Source organism: Piliocolobus tephrosceles, chromosome 1, assembly GCF_002776525.5.
Source record: "Piliocolobus tephrosceles isolate RC106 chromosome 1, ASM277652v3, whole genome shotgun sequence".
Taxonomy (NCBI): domain Eukaryota; kingdom Metazoa; phylum Chordata; class Mammalia; order Primates; family Cercopithecidae; genus Piliocolobus; species Piliocolobus tephrosceles.
This window is the reverse complement of record NC_045434.1, coordinates 121,892,259-121,915,215: the sequence shown is the minus strand read 5'-3', so window position 1 is coordinate 121,915,215 and position 22,957 is coordinate 121,892,259. Positions and strand designations below refer to the sequence as shown.

The following is a 22,957-nucleotide window of genomic DNA, read 5'->3' as shown; positions in this document are numbered from 1 at the left end:
TGAGGAACAATCATAGGGATTTTGAGAGAGTTTTTAAAAAATTGTCAAGCTTTTCACATTTTAGGATTAAAAGGGACCTTAGAGGACATCAGATTAAATTCTTCACCCAATGCAAGAATCCCTTCTACAGGAATCCCTTCTACAGCGTCTTTGACAGATGGTTGTCCACATTCTCCTTGATTGCTTCTGGTGACAGGGAGCTTAATACCTCAAGAGAAACCTCTTCTGCTAACAGTTTTATAAATTTTATTTTATTTTATTTTATTTATTTTTTGGGATGGAGTTTCACTCTTTCACCCAGGCTGGATTGCAGTGGCACGATCGCGGCTCACTGCAACCTCCACCTCCTGGGTTCAAGCAATTCTCCTGCCTCGGCCTCCTGAGTAGCTGGGAATACAGGCGCCTGCCACTACGCCCAGCTAATTTTTGTGGTTTTAGTAGAGATGGGGTTTCACCATGTTGGTCAGGTTGCTCTCGAACTCCTGACCTTGTGATCTGCCCTCCTCCGCCTCCTAAAGTTCTGGGATTACAGGCGTGAACCACTGTGCTCTCCAGTTTTATTTTATTTTTCATTTTTGAGAGAGAGTCTTGCTCTATGACCCAGGCTGCGAGAGTCTTGCTGTATGACCCAGGTTGCAGTGCAGTGATGCAGTCCTAGCTCACTGCAACCTTGAACTCCTGGGCTCAAGCAATCTTCCCACCTCAGCCTCTTGAGTAGCTAGGACTACAGGTGTGCACCACCACACCTGGCTCATTAAAAAATTTTTTTTGTGGAGACAGGGTGTCACTCTGTTGCCCAGGCTGATGTCTAACTACTGGCCTCAAGCAATCCTCCTGCCTTGGCCTTTCAAAGCCTTTGCATTACAGGCATGAGCCACTGCACTCAGCAGACAGCTTTAATTAATAGAAAACCTTCCTCTGTTAAACCGATATCTGTTTCTCTGTGACTTGCCATTGTTAGTGGGCCTCCCAGATGTCTCCAGTATTCCCTTGGTAGGGATTTTTTTTTTTCCTTTTGTAGACGGAGTCTCGCTCTGTCGCCCAGGCTGGAGTGCAGTGCTATGATCTCAGCTCACTGCAAGCTCCGCCTACTGGGTTCACACCATTCTCCCACCTCAGCCTCCCGAGTAGCTGGGACTATAGGCTCCCACCACCATACCCGGCTAATTTTTTGTATTTTTAGTAGAGATGGGGTTTCACCGTGTTAGCCAGGATGGTCTCGATCTCCTGACCTCATGATCTGCCCACCTCAGCCTCCCAAATTGCTGGGATTACAGGCATGAGCCACTGCGCCCAGCTGCTGGTAGGGATTTTTTTTTTTTTCTGAGACGGAGTCTTGCTCTGTCGCCCAGGCTGGAGTGCAGTGGCCCAATCTCGACTCACTGCAAGCTCTGCCTCCTGGGTTTATGCCATTCTCCTGCCTCAGCCTCCCGAGTAGCTGGGACTACAGGTGCCCGCCACCTTGCCCGGCTAATTTTTTTGTATTTTTAGTAAGAGACGGGGTTTCACCGGTTAGCCAGGATGGTCTCGATTTCCTGACCTCATGACGGTACAGAAAAGACACAGATAATTACAGATTGGTTTTGGCTTACTAATAACTCCTTGATTGATCCCACAAACATTTATTTAGCAATTCCTAAGCAGTGTTAAAAGACTAGTTCTGCCTCAGGTTTGAATGTCCACAGAAGAGCCTCTATGAGCTATCCACAGAGTAGTAACCTGCTCCAAGGAGCAGATGGCACATATCTGTCCCTGGTCTCCTAGTCCCGAGCTACATGCCAGCTGATGGAGAGGACCCAGTCATCCAACATGGAGACCTGGCTGGATGCCATGAAGGATATGGCCAAGGTCTCTGCCGACGTGACTTTCATTACTGAGTTCATCAACATGAATGTCATCGTGCTGATGAGGCTCGTGGAAAGTAGAACCAAGCTCTTGTCCCAGTGAGTATGACTAAGGCCTCATTCCAAGGACTTCAGTGATTTACTACATCCCGCAGGGCATTGTAGTCTCATTTCCATCAAGTCAAATAAGGAGTGTATTGAATACCACCTATGTACATACAGACTAGTGTGCCAAGCACAGAGTAGTGTGCCAAAGACTAGAGTCTTTTTTGTGGCTGCCCTCACACTTGTGTTTCCTGATCTGAATCTTTGTCTATTTTGTGTGTGTCTCAGCTACAGTGAGATGCTGGCATTCACCCTGACTGCCTTCCTAGAGCTCATGGACCGTGACATTGTCTCCTGGGACATGGTTTCAATCACCCTTATTAAGCAGGTGAGGCCTCTGGAAGCAGGTGTATCTCTGGAATTATAGAGAGATATAATTCCATGTTGTTCTTCTAAATCTTGTAGTCTAGTTGGGCTCTCACAAATTAAATAATAGTACAAAACAGTACTATGCCAAGTGAGCAGTAAAAATAGAGGCTAGAGAAGTCAGGAGGAAAGCGGTCAGGTTGCGACAGACCTGTTAATTGCTGGAAATGCTTGGTCTGATGAGGGTTACTGAGCAGATGGTCCAGTATCTCCCAGGTGTCTGTCTGTTTGCTCCCTCCCTCTCCAGTCACCTCCCACCCCATACACATACACATACACACACACACACACACACCTTCCTTTGTGTTTACCACAGGTTACAACCTACCCATTCGCCATCTCCCTGCCACACTTTTGCACAGGAAGAAGGAGACCAGAACTGTATGATACCCGCAAGCATTTTCATCATACCCCAGAGTTGACATGCATGTGGTAGGCAGCTGTGCCTTGTGAGCAGTAGTCAGTAAACAGGTGCTTGGAGCCTAAGCTGCCAAAGAGGGAATCAGAAATCTTCTCAGCCCATAGATGAACTATTGAAATTTTCAGCCAAATCGAGTAACTAATCATAGACACTTGTTTTACATCTTGGATCTTCCAGCTATACTGAAGTCCTGAAGCCTTCAGCTGCCATCAGCACTGACATAGTTCTGCAGTCTCCCGAGAGTGCAGGGTTAGACTGGCCTTGGTTTCCCTCTCTTTTTCTTTTTTTTCTTTCTTTTTTGAGACAAAGTCTCGCTCTGTTGCCCAGGCTGGAATGCAGTGGCACAATCTCGGCTCACTGCAAGCTCCGCCTCCTGGGTTCACGCCATTCTCCTGCCTCAACCTCCTGAGTAGCTGGGACTACAGGTGCCTGCCCCCACACCTGGCTAATTCTTTGTATTTTTAGTAGAGATGGGGTTTCACCATGTTAGCCAGGATGGTCTTGATCTCCTGACCTCGTGATCTGCCCGCCTTGGCCTCCCAAAGTGCTGGGATTACAGGCGTGAGCCACCGCGCCTGACCTGTACCTTGATTTTCTTTTTTTAACAATAATATATCTTGAACATTTCTCCATGTCAAATATTTTTCTAAAAGGGTAGTTCTAAGTCTTTTTTGCAACCTAGACACCTTTGAAAATCTGGTAACAAGTATGTACTCTTACTAGTTTGGAGAAAATACCACTTTGTCAGCAAACTATATGGAATAATTTCTGTATCATTCCTAGGGTTCACAGATACTCTAAGCCCATCCCTGAATCCCAGGTTAAGAATCTCTACCCTAAAACATGATTTTTAATAACTACTTAAGATTCTGATATGTATAAACAGTTGACTAATGTGATCATTTGGATTCCTTTCCATTCTTTTTTAAGTAGTACTTTAGTGAAATGCCTTGTCAGTGAATCTTGCATAGCTCTCTGATTACTGTTTTAGGATAAATTCCTATTAGTGAAATTGCTGGGTCAAGAGCATGTCCACTTTGAATGCTTTTGAGATTTAGCTCTAGATCATTATTTGCTTATAATCTGTAAGTGATTGGTTTAAACCATCTCTAGGTATCATCTTGCTGTTCAGTCTTCTAATCTCCCTCTGCCTTCTTTCTCCATTGACACAGTTCCAGCCAGGAGATTCAGATCTATGCTATTGCACTGATTAATGCACTTTTTCTGAAGGCTCCTGAGGACAAGAGACAGGTCTGTGGCTGCCTTTTCACATTTTTCATCTGGGCTCTTCTGAGAGAAGAATTCTCACCCCACACACTCTTTGCGTTCAGAGAGCACAAATCCATCCATTTTCCCAAGAGTCCTTCCTCCTAGCCCTCTGGTCTGGAGCCACCCTGCTGGGAAGAACTATGAGGGGAAACCAGCTGGGTCTTAGATGAGAGCAGGGCCCTTCAAACTTTTTCCTCTAAAGGGCCAGAGAATAAATATGTTTGACTTTATGGGCCATGTGGTCTATGTGATAGCTACTCAACCTTGCCATTGTAGCCAAAAGCAGCCTCAGATAGTAGGTAAATGAATGGGTATGGCTGTCTTCCAATAAAATCTTATTTACAAAAACAGGCAACAAGCCTAGTATGGCCACAGTTTGCCAGCTCCTGGGTTAGAGGACCAAGAATAAGGAAGAGGAGACCCTGTGGGTACCCTGAGTCCAAGGGCTCTAATATAAATGGGACTTCGCACTAAGTTTTATGTTTAAAGGTTCTCTGATGCAGATTCTAAACATCTTCCTTCCCCTGTTCATTGACTGTGACATTATGCAAATAGCTCTGCCTCTGTGAACCTTAGTTTCCTCACCTGTCACGTGGGAGCAACAACATCTGCCTTGCTTAGCTCACAAGGATGTCTGAGGAAAAACAAGATCCCTGTTTCACAGATGAGGAAAGTAAGAATCAGCTGGGTGGTGGAGCAGGCCCTGACCTAAGAGCCAAGGGGCCTGGACTAAGTACTCTCCCTGCTGCTGGCTGGGCAAGTGCTTGTAACCTCTTTGGGTCTCAGTTTCTCTTTCTGTAAAATGAAAGGGCCAGTTTAAATAATCTCTGACAGCCCTTCCAACACTAACAATCTAGATTTCTCTGACAAATTCCAAGTGATGTTAAAAGTAAGACATTTTAGTTCTCTGACAATCTCATGGGCTCAGTAAGATGAAATCCAAGTGGGATCATGTATGTACCCAGCTCTTGGTAGATTCTAGAGGGAAGACCAGAAGCATCTGTGGTTCTGTCTGTCCCTGTCTTTGGTGGATGGCTTGGCTCTGTTAATCTTCCTTCCTGGTCCTTGTTTGAATGTAAGCTGGAAGCTCATTCCGTCTGCTTCCCTCTGTGCTTTTGCTTTCTGCCGGCAGGACAAGCACCTTAATCCTCTAGACCTGCCTGTCACTGTAAGTAGCGCTGCCATGTGGAAAGAGCCCCGGCTCTTCCAGGTGGGGAAGTCAAAAGCTGGGCAAGAATCTCATGGTCTGATCTAGATGTTCAGGGCATGCCAAGACCCTGGGAAAGGTTGTGTGCTGTGAATCTCCTTTGTCAGGACACTTAGGGAAGTACTGCAGATTAGAGTCACAGAAAGGATTAAGGGGGTACCTGCCCCAGGGAGTGTGGCCCCAGCCTTCCTTTGTAACTTGCCTTTGCATGGGTCTGTGGTTCAACTAGGGAAGACCAGACTCAGAAACCAGGGCTTGTAGAGTTTCTGCTGAGAGATCTGCTGTTAGTCTGATGGGCTTCCCTTTGTGGGTAACCCAACCTTTCTCTCTGGCTGCCCTTAACATTTTTTCTTTTGTTTAAACTTCAGTGACTCTGTGTCTTGGAGTTGCTCTTCTTGAGGAGTATCTTTGTGGCATTCTCTGTATTTCCTGAATTTGAGTGTTGGCCTGCCTTGCTAGGTTGGGGAAGTTCTCCTGGATAATATCCTGCAGAGTGTTTTCCAGCTTGGTTCCATTCTCCCCGTCACTTTCAGGCACACCAATCAGGTGTAGATTTGGTCTTTTCACATAATCCCATATTTCTTGGAGGCTTTGTTCATTTCTTTTTACTCTTTTTTCTCTAAACTTCTCTTCTCACTTCATTTCATTCATTTGATCTTCAATCACTGATGCTCTTTCTTCCAGTTGATCGAGTCGGTTACTGAAGCTTGTGCATTTGTCACGTGGTTCTCGTGTCATGGTTTTTATCTCTGTCAGTTCGTTTATGGCCTTCTCTGCATTGATTATTCTAGTTATCCATTCTTCCATTCTTTTTTCGAGATTTTTAGTTTCTTTGCGCTGGGTACGTAGTTCCTTCTTTAGCTCTGAGAAGTTTGATCTACGGAAGCCTTCTTCTCTCAGCTCATCCAAGTCATTCTCTGTCCAGCTTTGTTCTGTTGCTGGCAATGAACTGCATTCCTTTGGAGGGGGAGATGTGCTCTGATTTTTTGAGTTTCCAGCTTTTCTGCACTGCTTTTTCCCCATCTTTGCGGTTTTATCTGCCTTTGGTCTTTGATGATGGTGACGTATTGATAGAGTTTTGGTGTGGGTGTCCTTTCTGTTTGTTAGTTTTCCTTCTAACAGGCAGGACCCTCAGCTGCAGGTCTGTTGGAGTTTGCTTGAGGTCCACTCCAGACCCTGTTTGCCTGGGTATCAGCAGCAGAGGCTGCAGAAGTTAGAATATTGCTGAATAGCAAGTGTTGCTGTCTGATTCTTGTTCTGGAAGCTTCGTCTCAGAGGTGTACCCAGCAGGGTGAGGTGTGAGGTGTCGGTCTGCACCTACTGGGGGATGTCTCCCAGTTAGGCTACTGAGGGGTCAGGGACCCACTTGAGCAGGCAGTCTGTCCATTCTCCGATCTCAACCTCTGTGCTGGGAGAACCACTGCTCTCTTCAAAGCTGTCAGACAGGGACATTTACACCTGCAGAGGTTGCTTTTTGTTTAGCTATGCCCTGTCCCCAGAGGTGGAGTCTACAGAGGCAGACAAGCCTCCTTGAACTGCGGTGGGCTCCACCCAGTTTGAGTTTCCCGGTGGCTTTGTTTACCTACTTAAGCCTCAGCAATGGCGGGCGCCCCTCCCCCAGCCTCGCTGCCGCCTTGCAGTTAGATCTCAGACTGCTGTGCTAGCTCTGTGCTAGCACAGAGCTCTGTGGGAGGCTCTGTGGGCGTGGGACCCGCCGGGCCAGGCGTGGGATATAATCTCCTGGTGTGCCGTTTGCTAAGACCCTTGGTAAAGTGCAGTATTAGGGTATGAGTTACCCAATTTTCCAGGTGCTGTGTGTCTCAGTTTCCCTTGCCTAGGAAAAGGAATTCCCTTCCCCCTTGCACTTCCCAGGTGAGGTGATGCCTCGCCCTGCTTCAGCTCTCACTGGTTGGGCTGCACCCACTGACCAGCACTGACTGTCCTACACACCCCAGTGAGATGAACCCAGTACCTCAGTTGAAAATGCAGAAATCACCCGTCTTCTGTGTTGCTCACACTGGGAGCTGGAGGCTGGAGCTGTTCCTATTCAGCCATCTTGGGCTCCCCCTTCTTTTTTTGTTTTCCATTTGCTTGGTAGATCTTCCTCCATCCCTTTATTTTGAGCCTATGTCTGTCTCTGCATTTGAGATGGGTCTCCTGAATACAGCACACTGATGGGTCTTGACTCTTTATCCAGTTTGCCAAGGACTGGGTTATATTTCTAAGGGTAATATCATTGGTACAATAAAAATAACCCTCAAACATTTCTTGATCCTTATGAAGGTGCTATAGAGAATATTGGTGCATTGTTGCTCATTTTTCCCCGTGTATTGGAATAAAACCCTGCTTGTTTGATGAAGAGGTAGGTGATCTACTTTTCTTGCAGCTAGGGTTCATTTTGCGTGAAATATACACATCTTAAAATATTGAAATCATATTTAATATGTAAGAGATGGTCACATAATGAAAGGAATTACGAACTGAGGCTCATTGGAGAAACAACAGATTTATGGTTTTTAGAAATAAATTTAAATAAATAAGTATGAAAGCTCTTTAAAAATAAAGATTATTGAATTCCACAAAACGTATCCTCAATTAAAGGGAAGATGGTATTTTCATCCAAAGGAAGACTCACTAATTATTAAAGAGATCACTGTTCAAGTTCCAAAAAGCATTGGCAGAAATTAACAAATTGGTTATAAAAGTTATGTGAAGGATAAGTGTCCAAAATACCCCATAAAGGAGGGAGAAATTGATTTCTAGATATCAGCTCTTTTTCTAAAACTAGATAATTAAACTGGTGCTATATTAAAACAAAAAATGACAGATGACATAGAATTCAGAAACATATCCATGTATGTGATAAAATCATGGAATATGGGTAGACATTACAAAGAATGATTTTTGACAGTTATTTTCCTTCAGTAGTTGATAAACGTGCTGCATTCTTCTGGCCTCTATGGTTTCAGATGAAAAATCTGTTGTCATCCGAATTGTCAGTCCTTTGTAGGTAACACATAGATTTTTTTTGTTTTTTGTATATAAACTATTTATTAACAGATAAGGCCTACAGATTTATTTCTTCTTGGACACACCCATGGTGCGGCCACGGCGGCCAGTGGTCTTGGTGTGCTGGCCTGGGACACGAAGCCCCAGAAGTGGCGCAGCCCTCTGTGGGCCCGAATCTTCTTCAGTCGCTCCAGGTCTTCACGGAGCTTGTTGTCCAGACCATTGACTAGGACCTGGCTATATTTTTCATCCTTTACATCCTTCTGTCTGTTCAAGAACCAGTCTGGGATCTTGTACTGGCATGGATTCTGCATAATGGTGATCACATGTTCCACCTCATCCTCAGTGAGTTCTCCCGCCCTCTTGGTGAGGTCAGTGTCTGCTTTCCTCAACATCACATGAGCATATCTTCAGCCCACACCCTTAATGGCAGTGATGGCAAAGGCTGTTTTCCATTGCCCATTGATGTTGGCGTTAAGTACTTGCAAAATATGCTGGAACTTTTCAGGGATCACTAGAGACATGGCGGCAGCACAAGCGGTGGTGTGTAGGCCTCCTGTGGAAGATGCATAGATTTTTTAAAAGAAACAACATTATAGCAATTTAAATGAATGAGATATATATCAGTTTGAATAGTTCTCAAGAACACACTGTTGACATGAAAAAAAATTCAACAGTGAAAAACTATATATGTTCAAAACTATATATGTTCTAATAGACTTTACATACATGTAATGCTTTTGAAAGGAACTACATTGAGTGTGTGTATGCATAATGTCTACATTTATTAACGTGACTCGGAAGTTTCCATACAGATTTTTTTTTTATTGAAGAAGCCCATCTGGGTAGAAGAGAAACAATGGGATAGACAAAGGGAGAAAAAGGTTGACTTTATTTGTAATGTTTGATTTCTTCTCTAAATCAGATTTGAGGAAAGTCTTATGATTTTTTTATTCTGAGCAGGGCACACAGGTATATATATATTATTTTTTAGGTTCCTGGCTTTTTTCCTGTAAATATCTAAAAAATAGAAGCTTCTAGTTGTGCACATTCTCATTTCAAACTGCCCTGTTGGTAATTGTGATACATAATTTAAATATTAAACTTTGTTCCACCTATAAAGTATGCTCTAGAGAACCTCATGCAGTTCAATGGACATATTTGGGAAAAATGTTGTGCCAAAGACGTAGGAGCTGGGCTTTGGGATATGTTACAGGTTATTCTATTGGTCCAGTGGGTTCTGGAATATGTTACAGGTTATTCTCTTGGTCCAAATCTGGACGTTCTGGCTGAGAGCAAAGAGGTGTCATTAACCATGGCTCTCTGCAAACTATAATTCTGTCCCCAGGTGTCTAGAAAAGGTATGCTTAGAATTAAAAGGAGAAATCTTATGATAATAAGTAATTTACTCTCTTACTATACATTACTGAATTGACCTCCAAATCTGTTTTTTTCTCCACATAAACTATAGTAGGTAGTATTCTTTAAAAGTTATATTCTATGAAGCAGTAAATTATAGAGTTTCTAAAACTACTAGCTATCATAATTTTTAAAAACATACAACTCCTTTACTAATGCAACTGTACTTACCCAAAGTTGAAATATTATATATTTAGGTGTTGAAAAATCTATATAGATGCTTCTTTGCTAACCCATATTATTCACAGACCTATGTTAATGTGCTGACATTTTGATTTAGGCATATAAAAATTTATTTTTTTAGATATTTTAAATAAAGAAAACTTCTGTAATAGAAAGTTTTATTTTTGAGGCTTCTGACAGTTTAAATATCAGCAACATTTACCTTGTAAATTTTCTATGCATATGAAATTTCATTTGTCATGTATAGAGGCTACAGTACCCTCACAGTGAATATATGATGCTCTGCATATGTTAGATCTAGTTTACTTTGTAAAATAATCATGTCTCTTGACCTGTTATATTAACCTAATGTGAGGGACTTATAAGTTCCCGACTGAGCTTTTGCTTTTTTTTTTTTTTTTTTTAAATCAATCGAAAGGATTAACAAAAGATGTAACAAGAGAAAGGGAATTGAGATAACTTTCCTTATGGAGTAACAAACAACTAAACAAAATAAAAAGAAAATATCTTACACTTTGTAGCTCTTAGAAGAAGGAGACACTGGTTTAAGTAATTTACAAAATATTCCTTTATTTTCACGACCACGCTCTGAGATGGACACATTATTACAGTATTCCCATTTTACAAATGAGAAATTAGAGTCACAAAGAAGTTTAGACACTTGACCAAGATCACACAGCTCGTATAATAAACAAAGCAGCTGAGATATGAACCCAGACATTTTAACTCCAGAGTTTATATTTTGGGTTGCTACACCATATTGCTACCTGAAAGTAAACCAAGGCTGTAAAAAGGTGGCTGTGAAGAAACCCTAAGGATTAGATATGGTTTCATATCAATATTGATTTACTTAAGATAATTTGAAATATTTTTATAAACTTTTTTCTTTCAAAAAATGCTGCTTCTACCTCTTATTGCTTATTTTAGTAAATGTGACCCATAATCATCTTTTTTTAAATTACTATACTTTATGTTCTAGGGTACATGTGCACAATGTGCAGGTTTGTTACATGTGTATACATGTGCCATGTTGGTGTGCTGCACCCATTAACTCGTTATTTACATTAAGTATATCTCCTAATACTATCCCTCCCTGCTCCCCACAACAGTACACCATGGAATACTATGCAGCCATAAAAAAGGATGAGCTCATGTCCTTTGTAGGGACATGGATGAAGTTGGAAACCATCATTCTCAATAATCATCTTTTAATACAGGCCAGAGAACATAGGCTCATCCTAGATTTCTACTACTTTTATACTTCCAAATGACCAAATCTTACGGGTTTAGAATACAAATGATTCAAACAGCTATCATTTACAGAGCATCTGTGGTCATAAACTGTGCAAGTTACTTGATCTGTGATTCTTGTATATCTCATTTCATGAGCACAATTTTAGGTAAATTATCCCTATCTGAGATTCATAAAGTTGCATTAATTTGTTTAGATTACATTGTTAATAAGTGACTGAACTGGGGATTGGCCTACACTCTTTCAACTGTATCATACTCTATTGATTATTAAGTATCTTCTGCAGTGTAACCCAACTTTTCCATCCCCAGTGCCATACCCCTCAGTCATCACTTATCTATTTTGTAGCTTCATTTTGATTACTGTTAACACCTTCACTTCTATCTAAAAAGCATGGCATCTTCCTAATGCCAGTTTTTACTTCAGAGTTTCAAATCATTCAGAATACTGAGGGTTCTTTCATATAAAAATAAATTGCCCATATCATGTGTATTTCATTTCCTTGGTCTGAGTTTCCCAGCCCTGTTAGGACATGTTTGACTTCTCTCTCTCATTTATGTCACTTTCTTGTTCATTCTCTGCAAAGCCCTCTCCCCTTCCAGCCTTTCCCACTCACTTGAGAATATGAAGGTGTGATATAGGTGGATTGGCCTCCCTGAAGACAAGGAGTTTGACACAGATTGCAGACACTTTCCTCTCAAGTTGTGTATCAGATGAAGAGTTGTTAAAAGAAATAGCTGCCTAAAGCATCTCATTTCATATTACCTGGAGAGGGAGTTTTTGTCAGAAACCATCGCACTGATAGGTGAAAATACATTGCCCAGCATATTCACCAGCATATTCCCATGAATACTGAAATTGTATCCCACAGAGTTAACATTATTAACATTCAACTGAGCATGTGACAGTAAATTTAGAGAAAAGCATCATTCTGAATATTTAATAATGATATTCAGCATTTTTATGGTATATTTTCAAAGTGAGGTATAAAGATTCATAATGAATTTGTGAGCTCCACAGGATGTACCTTGGAGGCAAGCCTAGCTCATTCTGCCCATTTGACACTTGAAGAAACAGAGGACTTGGGAGATTTAGGGATTTGCTCAATGTATCTCCATATCTTCCTTTTACTGAGTTCTGCTGGCAGAAGACATCCACTGATTCTTTTAAGGGAAAATTAAGATAAAAATATAATGTACAGTGTCTTATACTGAAATTTAAATATTCAAATAGCATTGACAATGGCTTCTTACTGAAGATGGCATGTGAAGCAAATAACACTGGCTTCTTAACTCTTCAAAAGTCTTCAAAAATAAAGATGATTGTAAGTAGGTATTTGGCAGGAAAGACAGCTGTAGAGTCATGGAGCTTGGAGTGAACTGTCCTTGCAATTCAGGTCATGAGGCTTCTTAGCTGAGAAGCAGTTCTATGAACGGATATGTGGGCCTGCTACAGTACATAGAATTAAAGGATTCCCCTGGGCATCTCTTTCTACAAGCAGATTTCAAAGCATTTTGTACTTTGCCATGAGAAATTCAATGTTGAATATTACAAGGTAGCCAGGCATTCAAGGGAAGTAAAAACATTCCTAATTTCTAAAAAGTAACAAAGAATAAGCCAATTTTCAGAATATTTTCAGTTTTCACTTCTAATCAAGGAAGAGTCTAATGTCCATTAAACATATATCCTTTTTAGTTAACTTTAGTGCTGGGTTTTTGTTTTTTGGTTTTTTTTTTTTTGCCAAAAAATGAAACTATTGAGAATATATTCCATTTTAAAAAACTTATAATACTATAACAAATGTATATTTGAATAATTTTCACAAATGTCAGAGTCAAGCAAAAAGGTGTTTTTAGACAATAAATTAAGAATTAAGTATTAAAATAGATCTAGTAAATCTAACAAATTATGTGTCTAATTTCCTCATTTACAAAAGCAAATTTTGGGGTATGGAATGACTTATTGTCACAGAACTGATTGGGGCAATGGTCAAATCACAATTCTGATTTTTTAACCTTTATTTACTTTTTGTTTTTAATTGTTTCTTTATCTCTTTGATTCTTGATTGGAATGACAAAGTTGAGAACTGTCTTTTTGAAATTAATTTTTATCTTTTACAACTAGATGTTATGAGGTTAAAATACCTTTTACTTAAAATACAAACTCATAGTAGTGGAAGTTGATTACGTCAACCATCTTCCTTCCACCTCATACCCTAAAATTGTAGTGGTTCTCTACTGACTACAGAAAAACATCCCTCCCCTTTGGTTTGATAATTAAGACATCTCCTTATTTATCCATAGACAAACATTTTTTAATTTACCTTTGATTCCCATTGCCAATCTATGTTCTGGCCACACTGAATTCTTTATTTGGAGTTTCTTTTTCTATTATTTCGGGTTCCCTGGTTTTTCTCATGTTCTCATTGCACCAAATTCTATTTGCTTTCTCTTCACACAGGTAAATCTGCTCAGCAGCAAGGCTAATCTTAAATTTTATATCTTCCATGAAGTCTTCTCTGCACTCCAGGGCAATTAGTGAGCTCCTCCTCCTCTGAAGTTTCTGAGCTCTCTAGCTAGATCTCACATATTCTACATCAGATTAAATTTTCCATTGTCTTTTGATACTCTATTTCTTGTTTCAAATTCAGGATCATCCACAAATTTGCAAGTCACACTGGTAACATTATCTGATCACATCCTTTTCTTGCCCTTTGATTATTTAAAATACTCATGAATGCAATGGCTTCTTGGTATACGAGACAGTTGTCTTGTCTATATGTATCTCAGGATGAAATAAGAAAACCTAAAAAGAAGAATTCTTCCTTTCCTTTGCCTTACCTTATGTTCTGTAAATACGTTTTATATAATGTCAAAACACAGGAGTAATAAGTAGTGTTAAATTGCTCACTACCAATACTACCAATACAGCTACATGGTTTCAGTTGCCATTTCAGGAACAAGGGAATTATGAAAAGTAAAAGCTGATATTAAAAGTTCCCCTAAATTTTGAAAGTAAAAACAATCAAGTGCACACATTTACCTGTGTAAAATCTACTTTGTCTTAAATACAGCCACTGTACTAGTTATGGTTAGTGTTTTTATAGTATATCTCTATTACTCTTTTATTTAACCTACTGGTTTTTTATATTTAAAGTGAGTTTCTTATACACAGTATGTAACTGAGTCTTGATTTTTTTTTTCATCGCTCTGTTGCCCAAGCTGGAGTGCAATGGCATGATCTTGGCTCACTGCAACCTCCGCCTCCCAGGTTGAAGTGATTCTTCTGCTTCAGCCTCCCCAGTATCTGGGATTACAGGCACCTGCCATCATGCCTGGCTAATTTTTGTACTTTTGTAGAGGTAGAGATGCAGTTTCACCATGTTGGCCAGGCTGGTCTCAAACTCCTGGCCTCAGGTGATCAGTCTGCCGCGGCCTTCCAAAATGCTGTGATTACAGGTGTGACACACTGCACATGGCCTGAGTCTTGGTTTTTTGAGTGGTCTGGCAAAGTCCATTTTTTAGTTGGAGTGTCTAGACTATTTACATTAAATGCAATTTTCAAGGGTATTTAAATCCACCATTATAGCATCTGTTTTATCCTCTCCCATCTGGTTCTGTTCACTTTCACTTCTTTCTATCTTCGGTTGGATAGAATATATTTTAAATAATTCAATTTATATTCACAATTAAATGATTGACTATACATTATTTTATTTTTAAGTGTTTCTCTAGTGCTTATGACACATATCTTAAAATTTCATTATAACCTCAGATAATATTATATCAACATACTTAAAATGAGGGAAATTACATCAATACATTTACACTTACCATCTCCAATTTTTGTGCTTTTTGTGCTGTTACAGCCACAAATTTTAATTTTTCAAATATTATAAGCATCACAGTATATTATTTTGTTGTTTGTAGTGGTGTTATTTGTTTTAGTTAATAATCTTTTAAAGATATTTTAACATGAGCATTAGATTATTTTATATTTACAAACATTTTGTTTTTCAGTGCTTTGTATAGATCTGAGTTTCTATTTGTTATCACTTTCTTCTGCTTCAAAAATTTTAAAACCTCTGTATAGATCTGCTGATGACAAATTTAATTAGCTTGTTTGAAAATACGTTTATTTTTTCACTGAATTCCAGATTTGCAGATTTGCAGATTTGCCACCTTGAAGACATCATTCCATTGCCCTTATGGCATTCATAGTTTCAGAAAAGCTGTCTTCTTAGTCATTCTTAACTTACTTCTATGAAGGTAGCAAGTATTCCTTGCCTTCCTTTTGATTTCTTTTTGTTTTCTTATCTGGTTTTCAGTTACTTAACCATCATATGACATAGTGTGATTATCTTTGAAGGAATAACTTTAAAATTTTTAAATTAAAATTATATATCTATATATTCAAAAAACTATTAAACTGCTTGATATTACAGCAAACTATTTTAGAGCTCTTTTTATTTTTTAACCTTTATATTTTTCTCTGTGTTTTACTTTGTTTAGTTCAACATTGCTGTGTCTTCAAGTTCACTGATCATTTTTACAGGTTTCTAGTATGATTATAATAATTTTTGTATTATTTAAAAAGACTAGCTATTGCTATTCACAAATGCAAACACATGGAATAAACCCAAATGCCCATCAATGATAGACTAGATAAAGAAAATGTAGTACATATACACTATGGAATACTAAGGAGCCATAAAAAGGAATGAGATCATGTCCTTTGCAGGGACATGGATGGAGCTGGAAGCCATTATCCTCAGCAAACTAATGCAGGAACAGAAAACCAAACACCAAGTGTTTTCACTTATGAGTGGGAGCTAAATAATGAGAACACACGGACACAGGGAGCAGAACAACACACACTGGGGCCTGTTGTGTGATGGAGTTGGTCGGGGGAAGAGCATTAGGAAAAATAGCTAATGCATGCTGGGCTTAATACCTAGGTGATGGGTTGATAGGTGCAGCAAACCATCATGACACACGTTGAACTATGTAACAAACCTGCACATCCTGCACATGTACCCGGAACTTAAAATTAATTAAAAAAAGAAAAGAAAATGAAAGGTGGGTGGGAGCATAAATTAAAGAATTCAAGCAAACTATAAAATGCTAGGAAATTGATTCCTACTTAAAGCCTCAAGAAAAGAAGGAATATTTATTCATTTCTTCCTGCAATTTTAAGCTAATACATAGCATCATTTTCCTTTTGCAGAAAATATTTTCTTTATACAGTCATCCTTCAGTTTACATGGGGAATTGGTTCCAAGTATCCTGAATATACCAAAATGCACACACACTCAAGTCTCACAGTTGACCCTGTAGAACCCTCATAAGGGGTCGGCCCTCAGTATATGCATGTTCACGAATACTGTATTTTGTGTATATGCTATACTGAATTTGACTGAAAAAAATGCACATACAAATAGACCCATGCAGCTCAAACCTATGTTATTCAAGACTCAACTGTAGTGGATATGCTGATCACAGGTTTTCTTTGTTTTAGAATGACTAAAAATGTCTGTTTTACATTCAGTTTTGAATTATGAAATAATAAATTATGAAAGTCTAGCTTAATCATTATTTTCTTATAGCTCTTTGAGGATATCACTTTATTGTCATGGTAGAAACATTGATGTGCCACCCACATAGTCCCATCAAGAAAGAACTTGTCTTTGTTGTCAGCGGACATTCCCCAGCTGTCAGTATCTTCATGATTTGCCTCCAGTACAGATAGCTGTCTTTTCAAAATGTGCTGTTTTTAGTCGACTGATACCCAAGGATTGCAGTGGAAATATAAACACGCAGCCCATTCATTGGCCCAACGTGGGCTAAATCATAGAGGTCACTGATTTCCATGAGATTAGCCAAGACTTTGTTGTATCTTCATGATAAATTTTCGGTTTTTCATTCAAAATCCTACCTCTTTTCTGCTTTATGCTGCATGTGTTACTCACTAATAAATATCCTGCATGCTAAACTCTGTCTCAGCATCTTTCTGGAAAACCCAAACTGGGATAGTTGCTATCAAAACTGATTTGAAAAAGCATATGACAAAATAAGAATTTGGAACTTGATTATTCACTGCTACCTAGAAGTGAGTGATCTGTCACTGGTCTTCAGTGGAACACAGACCCAGTGATAGTCCAATTGTTAAAATTCTGGGAAAAAGGAATACAACAGAATGTGTGATGTAGCTGGCATTTGAGATATACAGAGGGAAGAATAACCGGGCAAGTCTCATTATTTTTCAGTTACTAAGCACCACTGGATCCTCAAAGAAAAAAAATGAAAACCTGTAAGTGATTATCAGGCAGGTAAAGTCAAGAGTGACAATCAAATAACCTCTTCTGTGATTCACTACTGCTTAGCTTCTACCTGCAGCAGCAGGACAGAGAAAGCTGGGAACCAGGAAGAGGGCCAGTAGCTGGGCTCAAAATTGTAGACCCTACTGCCTGTAGTTGCTATCAGAGCCTCAACTGATACTAATTTTTCTTTCATCCACTTTTTAATTAACATTACTTTAGCGCTACATCTGCTGGCTGCAGTGGCTCTCCTGGAGACCAATATCTCTGAGGGTTCTGAGATCCTGTTTTTATGTTTTCATTCTCAGGCTGGGAATGCTTCTCTTGCGCGTTTACCATCACAACTGGACAAGGGAACCCAAAAAAGTCTAAATGGGTTACCAGGATTTTGCACAAATTTCTCCCTGGCCCCATTCTGTAACATGGGTACCTCCTCATGAAGATCCCTGTCAAATAGTCCTGTCAGCCAGGTTGGTTACTTATTTTACTTGACTGCTGGTCTCTGAGCCAAAAGCAAGCAAAGGGCAATGGCAGTTGCTACATCTTATCATTCACTGAGAGTCCTACTATGATTATGGCAACAGTGTGTCCTTGTGTGCACCTGGACTTCTAACCACTTAGAAGCTATAAATTTGGGGAAAGAGGAGTAAACATTTTCCCAGTGGATCAATGGGTGATGGGTAGTAGGGCCACTGCATCTTCCCACACTTGGCTTTGAGATGAAAATATTAATATTCTTCTCTTTTGATAATAGTATCATCTAGGGGTCACTGACTTGATGCGTATTCTTTATTCTGGAGAATGGGAGTCCATCCCTGTAGAATATAATCTCAAAGCTGGTGCTTGAACTGCACCAATACCATATCCACCTGACAGCTTCTGAGTGGTGTGACACGGATTATTTCTAGTGGGTTCCATGATATGGTCCCACTCCCACACCCCCTTTGTTTTAAAGTGAGATGTCATTCTTAAAATATGTGATACCACATTCTTACAGATCAAACATTCGATACTTCCTTAGTTAGCGATGCTGCCTCATGCCACATAGGTAGAAAAGACAATCCCCATATTTAGAATATGCCTTTCTTTCCCCTCTGATTAGAACAAATTACAGAATTAATTACATGGAAACAGGCCAATGTAATCAATTTGTAATCAATGTGTAGTCCACTGGTGTCCTCAAGGAATGGTGCATATTGGGTGATCAGTTCAAGCCTTCACTGCTGGCAGTTTGAATATTTTGTGATAGCAATAACTACACCAACCGTCTGCCACTGGGGCCGTACATAGTCTCTCTTTACTGATGGTCATTCTTTTCATATGTCCATCATGCCAGCATTGGTGTAGCTGTTCACTGAGGCTGGCTGATGTAAACTGGCTGATTCATTATGTCTACTTGGTGGATTCGTGTCTCTTCATGGGTATTCTTTGGTAGGCATTAACATGGGATACAAAAATCTTCAGGTTTTGTTTTACATCCATCCATTGCCTCTACCACAGAGCACTTTCTCCAATCTTTTAATAATTCTTTCAGACTCTTGATACATCTAGCATGGCAGCTAAAATTGAGCCTACTACTTGGGTGAGTTGGGTTTTACTGTCATCCTTCACCTGAATCTGCAAGGCTTAGAGTGTGAGTTAAAAATGATCAATACTGGCTGGGTGCGGTGGCTCAAGCCTGTAATCCCAGCACTTTGGGAGGCCGAGACGGGCGGATCACGAGGTCAGGAGATCGAGACCATCCTGGCTAACATGGTGAAACCCCGTCTCTACTAAAAAATACAAAAAATTAGCCAGGCAAGGTGGCGGGCGCCTGTAGTCCCAGCTACTCGGGAGGCTGAGGCAGGAGAATGGCATGAACCCAGGAGGCGGAGCTTGCAGTGAGCTGAGATCTGGCCACTGCACTTCAGCCTGGATGACAAAGCACAACTCCGTCTCAAAAAAATAAAAAAAACTATCAATACCCCCACCACTACATCTTTTTGATCTGTGAGGGCAAGGCAACAACTTTTACCATCTACCCAAAGGTACAATACGGGTAGACTGCAAGAGTTGTCACCTTTGTTACATTGTTTTTATTATGTTAACTTGGTTGACAGTTTCAAAACCTTCCTTTTTATCTTTGTCAGTATCATATCCCTTAACATACAGGTTAGGAACCCAACACTGGTTGCATCTACTACTGCTCTTCAAAGATTCCTCCAGGAACAGAGGATAACCAGAATCCTGAAGAAGCTACTGTCAAAATGATTGTGAAAAATGAATTTGAGCAGAACAAGGATATATTGTTAGGAAAATAAGGCTAGATACCAATACCTACTTCAAGGAGGACTCATTACCTCAGCTGCCAAAAGACAGCCTCTAGCTGTTTGAAACATCAGAGTTGATTCAGCTACAGAGATCCTCTTCACCTAAGGGCCTTCCTTTCCTCCAGCAGCCCATATTCCATGAACAATTACAGTAAGAGACAGAAAGCCCCAGCTATTATGGCAGGACAACTCTCACAGGCCATATATTCTCCCAAATTGCAGTGGGGTTAGCCGAAGCATTTTTAGGCTAGCATCACAGCATAATTTCTCCCTCCGCCCACTCTGTCTTTCATTTCCATGATGCAGGTGTTTATTCTTAGTAAATATCCTGCACACCAAACTCTCTTTCACTGTCTGCTTCAGTTGAACCCAAACTTGGACAATTGTCATCTGGTTTTGTTTTTGATAAAAAGTTCAGTATCCGTGTCATATTTTCTCCTATGAAGAAAATCTCTTCTGTTCTGATTGATTTCAAGATTTTCTTTTAAAAATAATTTTATTAAACATTTTTGTGAAGATTTGGTAATTTTTTTTAAATTTTATTTTAATGCTAGAAAAATCTCTGGAATATTCAAGAAGATAATATGGCACATGTGGAAAATATTTAGAGTTCTTGCCCCTAAAAAGTTATACATTTAATTTGGTTATGTTGTATAAAGCATTGTTCAAAAATCTCCTCCAAAAGTGGATAAAGTGGTTTTCCTAATGATAACCTACTTTGTAAGGAAAACTATCCATATTGTTATTTTCTCAATGTTTTACTTTGTCTCCAAACTGAACCTCATCCTTAGTGGGATTATCTGCATCTAACCTCAAACCCCCCAACCAACCCCCTACCATCACTTCAGGATTTTGAGAAGGCTGGATACCGTTCCATGATCCAACTTCAATTATCAGATTTAATCCCTTCTGCTATCCCCTTCCAGTTTTCAATTTGTGATACGGATTTGACTAATTTGTAGATTTAAATTATTATCTCTATAAGAGATTAACTAGATAAACACTACAGTCCCTTCTGAGTCTCTATTATTCCATGCAATACATCTCTTGGAAATTCTGAGTCTTGTAACAGGGGTAATATCTTTGACATATTTTATTTAAAACATCTATTTCTAAAACAAGATACATTTTTTAAAAGCATGTTTATTACTCACCAGGTTTACTATAATAATTTCTCTGTATTTTGTCTCCTAGGTGTAATAGGCTTCTTAAATATATTTGATATCTATCATTATTTTAAAAATCTGCTAGGTTTTATTTCGTCAAATGTCACTTCACTTTCTTAATGGAATTCCAATTACCTGATAGTAGACTTTACCATTCTCCCAGAATTTTCTTATGTTGTCTTCTGTTTGTTTATTTGAGATGGAGTTTAGCACTTGTCACCGAGGCTGGAGTGCAATGGCATGATCTTGGCTCACTGTAACCTCTGCCTCCTGTGTTCAAGCAATTCTCCTGCCTCAACCTCCAGAGTAGCTGGGATTACAGGCGCCCACCACCACGCCCAGCTAATTTTTGTATTTTTTTAGTAGAGATGGGGTTCACCATGTTGGCCAGGCTGGTCTCGAACTTCTGACCTCAGGCGATTCACCCGCCTCGGCCTCTCAAAGTGTTGGAATTACAGGCATGAGCCACCACTCCCGGCCTCTTTTGTATGTTTTAACCTTTTTGCTTCTCCATTTTAAATTTAGGTTGTTTGCTTTTGACCTCTTACTGGTTTTTGAACTAGCTAGTGTTTTCTAAACTTGCCATTTGTGTTATTTTGTCTGTGTGTGTGTTTTATTTTTCTAACCTACACCTGATCCTTCTTTACAATTTCTTATTGTATGTAAAAATTCCCAATGACAAATAATTTTGACTACTGGAGTAACCTGTTCTCAGCTACTTTTTCTGTTACCATCATCCCCATTAAGGAATTTCCTCGGGGCAGAATTACAAGATAACAGAAAAAAATGAGAGTAAATAAAAATGGTTATTTTCCTTATTCTTTCTGAGCTTTCAGCATTTATTTTTCCACTCCTTCAATCAGACTAGTAGATTTCTTCTGGATCTTTCTCTGCAGTGTAGAGTTTACTTCCAGTTTTCAAATTATGCTGAGTTCAGGCCAGAGGATACCAGAGTAGGAAAAAAAATCGTTAAACACATCACCATTTCAATGGGACATAAAATTGTGCCATTCTTTCTTTACCTGCTTCCTTACATTTAATTTTCTGAGTTCCCAAATAATAACTCCTGTGCATCTATCTAGGTTTCTTGGATGAATTCAGTGAGATATGGAGAGGTGTGTGTTTATCTTACTCAGAGTCAGCAGGATCTAACCCGACTTCATCCTTTATTATCTAGAAAATAGTGACCATAGTTATTTTTACACTAACGTCTGACAATTACATTATCTCCGTTTCCTATGTTTCTGTTTATATTGTGTATGGCTAGTCTTGGTTTTCATTGCCTTATCTTTTAGAGTATTTTTATTGTGTTACTGATATTTTATAGAAAAATATTATACAAATAAAATGTTGGCAAGCTTCTGTCAATTCCTACTTCTGTCAAGCAGTTAGTAGCAATAATAATCACTGATGATATCAACTTCAAGAACTAGATGATTTGAAGATGTGAGATCTTGTTTATTTCTAATTTGGCCTAACTCTTAAAATGTGGTTTTCACAATTTCAACCCACTGGACTCTCTTATCAGCAGGCCTTGAGTTCCACTTTTGCCGTGCTAGCCCAGAAGTGCTAACAAAAGCTCTGTTCAGCTTCTCAACCTTTTAGAACGTATTAATTATCAAATACACATACATGGTAGTCTTTAGAGACTAATGGCAAAGCCTTGTGATTTCCTTCTAGTGGGTTTTCTCAACAGCACTCTGGGAAAGTTCTCAGTGAATACCTGTTACTATTGTTGCTTCTTGCTTTAAGAGATTGTTGGGTCAATATGGCCATGATGACCACTTATTTTATTAATTAAGAATACTGTCGGCCAGGCGCAGTGGCTCAAGCCTGTAATCCCAGCACTTTGGGAGGCCGAGATGGGCGGATCACGAGGTCAGGAGATCGAGACCATCCTGGCTAACATGGTTAAACCCTGTCTCTACTAAAAAATACAAAAAACTAGCCAGGCAAGGTGGCAGGTGCCTGTAGTCCCAGCTGCTCGGGAGGCTGAGGCAGGAGAAAGGCATATACCCAGGAGGCGGAGCTTGCAGTGAGCTGAGATCCGGCCATTGCACTCCAGCCTGGGTGACAGAGCGAGACTCCGCC

The 22,957-nt window shown here is 39.7% G+C and overlaps 1 protein-coding gene and 1 pseudogene across 10 annotated transcripts in view; one reads left to right on the top strand and one right to left on the bottom strand.

The window, feature by feature from the left end:
* The window catches only part of LOC111529302 (engulfment and cell motility protein 2-like), a 54,496-nt gene that overhangs the window by 14,023 nt on the left and 17,516 nt on the right, over positions 1 to 22,957 (top strand). For 4 of the 10 annotated variants that reach the window (XR_003309846.1, XR_003309844.1, XR_003309843.1 and 1 more), the window contains exons 6-8: positions 1,765 to 1,943; positions 2,178 to 2,277; positions 17,700 to 17,861. The exons of 2 other annotated variants lie outside the window; for them this stretch is intronic. Coding sequence is in view for 1 of the 8 variants with exons in the window: in XM_026456509.1 (XP_026312294.1) it covers positions 1,765 to 1,943; positions 2,178 to 2,277; positions 17,700 to 17,831 (411 nt within the window). In the remaining 7 variants the exon portion in view is untranslated. Of the gene's footprint in view, positions 1 to 1,764; positions 1,944 to 2,177; positions 2,278 to 3,908; positions 3,919 to 17,699; positions 17,862 to 19,520; positions 20,688 to 22,957 lie in introns of those variants that run through there. 4 more of the 10 variants (XM_026456509.1, XR_003309847.1, XR_003309849.1 and 1 more) reach the window with 4 other exon arrangements.
* Positions 8,288 to 8,745, bottom strand: LOC111529301 (annotated as a pseudogene).